Source organism: Salvelinus alpinus, chromosome 28 (assembly GCF_045679555.1).
Source record: "Salvelinus alpinus chromosome 28, SLU_Salpinus.1, whole genome shotgun sequence".
NCBI lineage: Eukaryota > Metazoa > Chordata > Actinopteri > Salmoniformes > Salmonidae > Salvelinus > Salvelinus alpinus.
This window is the reverse complement of record NC_092113.1, coordinates 20168175-20178138: the sequence shown is the minus strand read 5'-3', so window position 1 is coordinate 20178138 and position 9964 is coordinate 20168175. Positions and strand designations below refer to the sequence as shown.

Below are 9964 nucleotides of genomic sequence, written 5' to 3'. Positions count from 1 at the left end.
GTCATTCACTAGGTCCCCCCGTGTGGTTCTGGGATTTATGCTCACCGTTCTTGTGATCATTTTGACCCCACGGGGTGAGATCTTGATCTGGGGCTCCACACTAGGGCTCCACGCCCCAGATCGAGGGAGATTATCAGTGGTCTTGTATGTCTTCCATTTCCTAATAACTGCTCCCACAGTTGATTTCTTCAAATCAAGCTGCTTACCTATTGCAGATTCAGTCTTCCCAGCATGGTGCAGGTCTACAATTTTGTTTCTGGTGTCCTTTGACAGCTCTTTGGTCTTGGCCATAGTGGAGTTTGGAGTGTGACTGTTTGAGGTTGTGGACAGGTGTCTTTTATACTGATAACAAGTTCAAACAGGTGCCATTAATACAGGTAACGAGTGGAGGACAGAGGAGCCTCTTAAAGAAGAAGTTACAGGTCTGTGAGAGCCAGAAATCGTGCTTGTTTGTGGGTGACCAAATACTTATTTTCCACCTTAATTGGCAAATAAATTCATAAAAAATCCTACAATGTGATTTTCTGGATTTTTTTTTCTCATTTTGTCTGTCATAGTTGAAGTGTACCTATGATGAAAATTACAGGCCTCTCTCATCTTTTTAAGTGGGAGAACTTGTTTTGGAGCAGTGGCTTCTTCCTTGCTGAGCGGCCTTTCAGGTTATGTCAATATAGGACTCGTTTTACTGTGGATATAGATACTTTTGTACCTGTTTCCTCCAGCATCTTCACAAGGTCCTTTGCTGTTGTTCTGGGATTGATTTGCACTTTTCGCACCAAAGTACGTTCATCTCTAGGAGACAGAACGCATCTCCTTCCTGAGCGGTATGACGACTGCGTGGTCCCATGGTGTTTATACTTGCGTACTATTGTTTGTACAGATGAACGTGGTACCTTCAGGCGTTTGGAAATTGCTCCCGAGGATGAACCAGACTTGTGGAGGTCTACAATTTATTTTCTGAGGTTTTGACTGATTTCTTCTGATTTCCCCATGATGTCAAGCAAAGAGACACTGAGTTTGAAGGTAGGCCTTGAAATATATCCACAGGTACACCTCCAATTGACTCAAATTTTGTCAATTAGCCCTTCAGAAGCTTCTAAAGCCATGACAACATTTTCTGGAATTTTCCAAGCTGTGTAAAGGCACAGTCAACTTAGTGTATGTAAACTTCTGACCCACTGGAATTGTGATACAGTGAAATAATCTGTCTGTAAACAATTGTTGGCAAAAATGACTTGTGTCATGCACAAAGTAGATGTCCTCACCGACTTGCCAAAACTATAGTTTGTTAACAAGAAATTTGTGGAGTGGTTGAAAAACGAGTTTTAATGACTCCAACCTAAGTGTATGTAAACTTCCGACTTCAACTGTAGGTATTCCTCTTATATAGGCGGGTGAGGGCAGGGTGGAGTGCAATTGAGATTGCATCGTCTATGGATCTGTGGGGGCAGTACGCAAATTGGAGTGGGTCTAGGGTGGCTGGGATGGTAGAGTTAATGTCTGCCATAACCAGCCTCTCAAAGCACTTCATGATTACAGAAGTGAGTGCTACAGGGCAGTAATCATTGAGGCATGAAGCCTGAGCGTTCTTAGGAACAGGAATGATTGTGGTCATTTTAAAACATGCAGGGATTATAGACTGGGGCAAGGAGAGGTTGAAAATGACAGTAAATATGGCTGCCAGCTGTTCTGCGTATGCTCTGAGAACGTGCCCTGGAATACATTGCATGCAATGCCCGCAATGCCCGCAGCCCTGTGGGTGTTGACCTGATTAAAGACCCTTCTCGCTCGCCGAGGCCGACTTGAGATCACCCAGTCCTCTCGGTCAGCGACAGCCCTCACACCCGGCTCAATGTTGTTGTCAATACTGTATGCAATGTCTGTGGGTGAATTATGAAACAATTACTGTATGCAGATGTGCAACAAAATTGTAATTTAGATTTGTTTTTGCGATTACTTGATCTATTTTAAATGTACTGTAAGAATATGTTGCAGATTAAACTTTAATTTTGGTGACTATGGAAACAAATATAAATGTAATTAACAATGTCTTCAATATCCAACTTTATCCAGTGCCTTTTTTATGAATGCTTTAATTAATTTTCCTTGCCAAATGCAGGTAGGGTATGGGCTTGATATGTAATGAGGGGCAAATTTGGTAATTTCTTAGGCCGGGTGAAAAACATGTAAATTAACATATACTTAAATACTATTCCTGTTCCTACTTATTCTTGTATATTACTTAAACATTTTCATAGATGTCACCGGTTTGAGGAAACAATTTTAACCACTAGTATTGTATGAGTAAATCGCTCTGGATAAAATTATCTGCTAAATGACACATTTAAAATGTAAATGTAATAACAGGTGGTCATTACCAGGTTATGATGACGTCTTAACTTTACCCGCTACATAATATAGTGGTCACAATTATGACCAACTGGACCAACTTTTTTTATTTTTTTAATTCAACCAGTTGTGACCAAAATAAGGCGTCATAAAAAGACGTCATACTTGGCCCACTGGGCTGTGTTCGTGGTTGGTGACAGCAGCAGACTACAATCCCCCCTTTTCCCACCCCGTCCTGTAGGTGGCGACAATACCTATCTTGGAATTCTCTGCTGCTGTCTCGCAAGTTGAAGAAGAAAATGCGAAACAATTCCGGTTCCGGAGACTCAAAGTGTTGACCTGACAAAATGCTCGCCCGGTTGTCACGGTTTGGGCCTGCCTTGACCCGTTTTCGCCTTAATCTTGTGTGCGGGACTCGGTTCGTATCTCAATCGCCACCATCGGGTGCTGCTGGTTCGGCCACAGTGTCGGATTTGCAGCCTTCACATGCCAAGGAAAGTCATGGACACGCAGAGGTCAGCGCGTTCGAAAAGGTGAGTTGGTCCTGAATCTAAACGTAAATAACATTCTCTAGCGCTCATCTGTTATTTACATTTTTCTCATCCATTGTAGTTTTCGACATAACGATACACATTCCTTCAGTCAAACATAGTGGCTAGCTACATTACTAAATCAAATGTTAATGGTCACATACACATGGGTAGCAGAAGTTAATGCGAGTGTAGCGAAATGCTTGCGCTTCTAGTTCCGACAGTGCAGTAACAATTCCACAACTACCTAATACACACATCTGAAGGGATGGAATAACATGTACATATAAATATATGGTTGAGTGATGACCGAGCGGCATAGGCAAGATGGTATAAAATACATTATTTACATATGAGATGAGTATGTAAGAAATGTAAACCTTACTAAAGTGGCATTAAAGTGACTAGTGATCCATTTATTAAAGTGGCCAATGATTTCGAGTCTGTATGTAGGCAGCAGCCTCTCTGTGTTAGTGATGGCTGTTTAACAGTCGTATGGCCTTGAGTTAGAAGCTGTTTTTCAGGTCTCTCGGGCCCAGCTTTGATGCACCTGTACTGACCTCGTCTTCTGGATGGTAGCGGGGTGCAGGCAGTGGAGTGGCTTAGGTGGTTGTTGTCCTTGATATGTTTGGCCTATCTGCATTCAGGGATAGTACTAGCTAGAAAGGTTAGCTAGCTAGTTAACACTTTCTTCACAGTGCAGGGTATCATGAAACCATGACAACAATCTCTCTCAAATCTCTACAGAATCGAGATTATCATGGGTTCTCTCAGGACCCTGTCGTTGACGAGTGGAACATGAGGATGGCCTTCTTCTTTGGCATCTCTATGGCTATTGTGGTTGGGGGTACCTTCATCCACTATTTGCCAGACCATGGGTATGTTTAAGCTGCACTGCACATCCCTCTTTGTTACTTGCTCTGTCACTTGCTCTCACTTGCTCTCACAAAGAGTAACTGAGAACTGAAAAGCCCAGCTACAGTAGATATACACTGAGTATACAAAACATACAGTACACCTGCTCTTTCCATGAGACTGACCAGGTGAATTCAGATGAATGCTATTTATGTCACTTGTTAAATCCACTTCAATCATTGTAGATGAAGGGGGGGGACAGGTTAAAGAAGAATGTCTTGATGAAGCTTGTCAACCAGACACTACTTTGAGGAAACCAAACTACCGGAAACCAGTCCTTTTCAGTTAAAGGCAGCGACGTGAGGAGATAAATTGTCTTTGGAAAAGGTTGCGTCATCATCCCCTTCATTTGACGAAGAAGACGACTGAGTATTTTATTAATCAAATGTTTTTTTTGTGTTAAAAAAAATAGTAATGTTAATATCACATTACACATTTAGTAATGACAGAATGCATTTTAAACTTCAAGCACAGTAACACTTGTATGACTTTTTGAATCGATAGGAGTGGGGGGGAAAAGGTGCCTGTGCATTGATAAGAGCTCTGCTACCCGACTTCGACATTATATATTGGGTTAGGGCCTGTTTTTTTCATCAATAACTAGGATATGGGCAGGGGTCGGGTATCACTAAATTGATCACTAACATTTTGAAGCTGAGCCATTTGCTCGTGTTCTGCAGTACAGTCATATCTGACTAAGATCATAACATGGTGTCAGAAGTGTTTCAACCTCGTCAAATCTAAGACAGGAGAGACTACTTAAATGTTCCTTGAGTTGGAAGGCGGACGAGCAATATCCACCATCGTAGTACGGATGAAGCCTGAGCTGGAATGTGAAGCTAACTGAAGCTGGTTAGCTTTAGAAACCCCTGAGTAGGACTAGCTTGCTTCGTAGGATACCCTTCTGGACTCCACAAATTCACTTATGTTGTCTCCATCTCTGAACCTCTAAACAAGCATCCAACAAACCAACACACATCTTACATGTTTGATTTAACTGATCATCACAAACACAATAATTGATCATTAATCTTTTTGGCCTGTCTTTTTCTCACCAGTATGAGGCAGTGGGCCAGGAGGGAAGCAGAAAGGTTGATCACACAGAGGGAGGCTGCAGGCCTTCCTCTTATGGAGGAGAACTACTATGACCCAAGCAAGATTGTGCTACCAGGAGCCGGAGAAGAGTAGGATGTACTATAAGGAGCTGCACATTAATAATTTGTTTATTTCTCTGACTGTAAATTTCTCTTCAGTATGTTATAAAAAATACACTACTCTACTACACCATTGCTTGATCATTCTTTTGTAGCCAGTGGTCAAACTGAATAGCCTTTAGTAGCAACTGTGACTGTATCAGTGATCATGAAATGGTACGATAGAGTCAAACTACTGGAGTCAACTCTGTGAGCCCCTTGTAGTTGCCCCGGACCATGCCATCACATCTCCAATGGATGATACCACAGCTGTGAAAGTGTGACTTTGTTATCATGCATCGCCCCCTTTATTTTGACTGCTCTAATTTGGTAACCAGTTTATAATATCAATAAGGCACTTCTGAGTTTGTGGTATATGGCCAATAAAACACGGCTAAAGGAATTTTAATTTTGGAAATCTGTTCCAAAGTATTCCAACACATAATACAGAGATACAGTATGTGATCGTATACAAATGTATCTGTTTCGGGTACATGCGGTCAAATTGCAGTCAACAAATTATTTGTAATTACATTCCGGGCCCCCTGACAATACACTCAAGACTTTTTTTTGGCTTGCTGCAGAATCTAGTTGATCTCAAGCCTATAACCTCTCACGTATAGAATGTTATAATATTAACTTCTGCAGAATTAATTTCTTGCAGTAAAATGATACAACAAATGTTAATTTGTCTCTGGAAAAGGAGTGGAGAAATATGATTTATTTCTTGAAAATGTGAAGATGCGTGTAATGTGTTATTTGACACATATGCGCCCAAGATTAACTTAGGTCTTATCAGAAACATGTTATTTCCTTAATTAAACTGACATTGGACATTTGCACAAGACCAATCTTTCCACTGTTTGAGTTATTGCATTTTTCCCCCAGTCCCTAAACGAAAGACAATTTTACCGATCTTAACAACATTAATGAATTAATTCTATCGACGTAAGACATTCTGGTGAGCACTACTTTATTTAGTCTTCTAGGGCAACAAGTTATGACAGAAGAGAAGCTGTATATGACTATAGTTGACAAACAAATTACCTACCAAATGTCCAAAATTATAAGCAGATCCTTGGCTAGATTAGGGGTTAAAGGTACGGAGTATCAGCAAAATAAATTATTATGCCATTATTATGGTGGATCAAAGTGATTTGTTTGACAATCAGGATGAAAACGTTATCACACAACACCATAGGCTGCACAACACCCATGATATGCGCAACTGAGCCTGTGTAGACTGCGAAAAACAACAGTAAACAGTATGTTTATATGTCAATGTACAATATTTGATGGATTTGCAAACCATATGATGTTACAAATGATCTCGGTGGCTAACGTTAGCTAGCTCGCTAACGCTAGCTGGGTTAAGGTTAGGGTTATGTTTAGGAGTTAGGTTGAAGGGTTAGCTAAATTGCATTGTTTGCTCTATAACCTGTTAGTTCATATGCCTTGCGACCGTGATGTATAGGCCTAAAGCCGAGACAATAAGACAGTGGTGAAATAAATTCAACCAAACCTTTTGTTTCATCACAAAACCGGAAAGCAACCTCTGTTTCTGTATGATATGTCGGATTAAGGAATAAAGACAGACACCAATGTTAAGTTCAATAGCCTTGTTAAGCATTGTACAAGTCCCTACGCGTGGAGTCTGGGGAACAGTCCAACTAGTCGATTACCTATCAACTAGACTCCGTAACATCATCCTTTTCAATAGAAAGTGCAAACATAACGGCATAACATTGAGTTCTTAACAGTCAAGTCATAACAATTGAAAAGCATGACATTTTCTTTTTACTTCAGCTGTCATCTTCCTTTTTTAATATTTTTTTTACATTTTTTAATATTTTTTTAATTAACAGACAACAAGTTAAGTCTCTTGCTTACAGAGTAAGCCTGTCCGGTGGCTTGCACAGCCGACCCACCCGTGAGTAAGTATTGGCTCTGACAGGGGTAGGATTAGGGCCACGAGCTGGAGAGTTTGGTGGGGTAGAAGCTTCACCTTCAGTTGGCTCATGTCTCAATTCTGCACCCCTTACCCTTAGGCCTGGACTGTGATCCAGCTCATCTAGGTGAGTGTATGGCATGTTCTGGTTTGTCTGCTCTGCTATGCGCAGATCCACCCGATTGCGACGATAGAGGGAGCCACCAACATCCACCAGGTAAGAACGTGGTGCAACTCTCTGTAGGCATGTGCCCAGCCTCCAAAGTCCTGTGTGGTCTCCCGGCAGCGGTTTCATCCTTATAGTTTCACCCACCTCCAGCTCTGGTAGGTCTCGAGCAGTCCGGTCGTAGAAGCACTTAGCGAGCTGCTTTCTGTGACGCAGTTTGTCCGTGACGCCAACCATGACGCAGGGCTCAAGTAGCTTGTTAGCTACGGGGATAGTAGTCTTCAGACGTCTGGACAGAAGGCGTTGTGCTGGGCTGCTGTCCATGTTTTCGGTGGGTGTGTTCCTCCACTGTAAGATCGCTTTCCATGGGTCGTTGCTGTCGCGCAAGGCCCTGCTTAACAGGTTTTTTGCAATCTTGACAGCTGATTCTGCCTTGCCATTTGCTTTTGGGTGTCTTGGAGAGGAGGTCACGTGGTCAAACTCCCATTCTGAGGCGAAACGCTTGAACTGTGCAGTGAATTGTGGGCCATTGTCCGTGATTACCTTGTCAGGCTGACCTTGCCTTGCAAACTGCGCCTTGCAGCGCTTTATGACCGTCTCTGCAGACAAGTCAGGGAGCAGTTCAATTTCCCAAAAGTCAGAGTAATGATCAACGAGGAGAAGATAGTCCTTTTGTCTGTGGCTGAATAAGTCCATGCTGATGATTTGCCAGGCCCTTGTGGGCAGTTCGTGTGACATCATGGTTTCCTTTTGCTGTTCATGAGCGTACTCGTTGCATGTGGTACAGTTGCTGACAAAGTCTTTAATTTCTGCTTGCATGTTTGGCCAGTATAATGTTTCACGAGCCTGACGGTAGCATGCGTCACCTCCAACGTGACTGGAGTGTATGCGGGTAAGCATCTCTGGACGTAGTGATTTGGGAATAATGACCTTCTGACCTCTGAACAAGACGCCATTTTGCACACTGATCTCATCTCGAAAGGTCCAGTATTCTCTCACTGTGAAAGGTGTCTCCTCTTTCAGATATGGCCAACCTGCGAGAGCCATGGACTTCAGTGACTGTAGGTGTTCGTCCTTGTCAGTATGTTGCCTGATCTGGGCTAGGCGGTGATCTGTGACGTTTAAGTAGTCTGCCTGATTGATCTGTTGAACATCTTGTTGTTCCTGCTGTAGCGAACAGATGGCCTGCCGCTGATAGGCAGTGCCTCTACCTGTACATTGTGCTGTTGCCCTGCTCAGTGTGTCGCTGATGTACATCTCAGGTCCTGGCTTGTAAATGACCTTCAGGCTGTAGTTTTGCAGAGTCAGGAGCATACTTTGAAGCCTCTTGGGCGCGTTGAGGAGAGGTTTACTGAATATGGCAATGAGTGGTTTGTGGTCAGTTTCAGCGGTGACCAGCTCTCGACCATATAAGTAGTGATGGAATCGCTGGCAGGAGAAGACGATGCTGAGGCACTCTTTCTCAATTTGTGCATAGTTTTGTTCGGTGGGGGTGAGCGCTCTCGAGGCAAACGCAACGGGCTGGCCTTCCTGCATAAGGCAGCATCCAAGTCCCCTTTGGCTAGAGTCGCTCTGGATTGTGACAGGCTTCGTGACGTCGTAGTAGCGCAACACTGGCATGGATGAAGCCAGAGATTTCATCTCCTGCACTGCGGCCTCGTGCTTGGGTAGCCAGTGCCATGGTGTGTCTTTGTCCAGCAACCGGCGCAGAGGCTCACAGACTGCTGATAGGTGTGGCATGAACTTTGCAAGATAGTTTGCAAAGCCGATGAGACGCTGTACTCCTTTTGCATCCGACGGGTTTGGCATGTCGAGGATCGCTTGGACCTTGTCTGGGTCCGGCTTCAGGCCTTTTGCCGAGAGAATGTGGCCATGGAAGTGGACGTCTTTCACCTTGAACTGCAGCTTCTTCAGGCCAAGACGAAGCTTAACTGATCGGCAGCGCTCCATCAGTGCCAGGAGCTTCACATCGTGGTCGCGTTCTGCTTCTTCGTCTGTTTCACCACAGCCTACGATCAGGATATCATCGGCGATGGGTTCAATGCCCTTGAGCCCAGCCAGTAACTCGTGCTGCTTGCGTTGGTATACCTCAGGCGCCACTGAGACACCAAACGGGAGCTTGAGCCAGCGTTTCCGACCCCAGGGGGTCCAGAAGGTAGTCATGAAGCTGCTTTCTTCGTCCAGCTTGCATTGAAGGAATGCATCTCGGGCATCCACCAAGGTGAAAATCCTGGCCTTGGGAAGCTTATAGAGGACATCCTCTAGTGTCGGCATGATGTAGTGGGATCGTTTCAGTGCTTGGTTCAGATGCTTTGGGTCGATGCAGACCCTCAGCTTCTCTGGTTTTTTCACTATGACCATATTGCTGATCCAGTCAGTTGGTTCAGTCACAGATGTCATGTGGCCATCGGCCTCATACTTGTCCAGCTGGGCCTTCACAGCCACTTTCATTGCAATGGGCACATTGCGAGGAGCACACTGGACTGGAGTAATGCTCTCATCCACTTCAAAGTGTACCTCCCCAGGCACTGATTCAACGGGCATGTTGAATACATCGTCATATCTGCTGAGTAGTTGTTCTTTGGACAGGGGTCCATGCTGGACATGATCCACAATGTGCAGGTCATTTGGTACAGTGAACTGCATCAGTCCCAGGCGTTCGCATGTAGAGCCTGAGAGGAGAGGATTTTGACTGGTTTTCACAATCTCAAACTCCAGCTTGTGTTTGCGTCCCCGAATAACACATTCGGTCTCAAAGGTGCCCATAGAGCTCATTAGTTCTCCTGAGTACAGCTTTAGTCTAGTATCGCTGGGCAATAGATGTGTGTCAGGTGCCAGATTGATTTTGTCTTTGTAGCTCATT

The 9964-nt window shown here is 43.9% G+C and overlaps 1 protein-coding gene across 1 annotated transcript; it reads left to right on the top strand.

Moving 5' to 3' along the window:
- Positions 1-2524: 2524 nt before the first annotated feature.
- On the top strand, positions 2525-5076 carry LOC139557392 (NADH dehydrogenase [ubiquinone] 1 beta subcomplex subunit 11, mitochondrial-like). The gene is made up of 3 exons (XM_071372143.1): positions 2525-2882; positions 3627-3757; positions 4853-5076. Exons 1-3 carry the CDS (start codon positions 2697-2699, stop codon positions 4980-4982), a joined length of 447 nt encoding a protein of 148 aa, XP_071228244.1. The 5' UTR covers positions 2525-2696; the 3' UTR covers positions 4983-5076.
- The last annotated feature ends 4888 nt before the right edge of the window (positions 5077-9964 follow it).

Excerpts from the sequence above, each read along its gene's own strand:
- LOC139557392 (XM_071372143.1), top strand. The coding sequence starts at position 2,697 with ATGCTCGCCCGGTTGTCACGGTTTGGGCCTGCCTTGACCCGTTTTCGC. Across the intron at positions 2,883-3,626 it reads AGGTCAGCGCGTTCGAAAAG|AATCGAGATTATCATGGGTT; the intron begins GTGAGTTGGTCC and ends AAATCTCTACAG. Across the intron at positions 3,758-4,852 it reads CACTATTTGCCAGACCATGG|TATGAGGCAGTGGGCCAGGA; the intron begins GTATGTTTAAGC and ends TTTTCTCACCAG.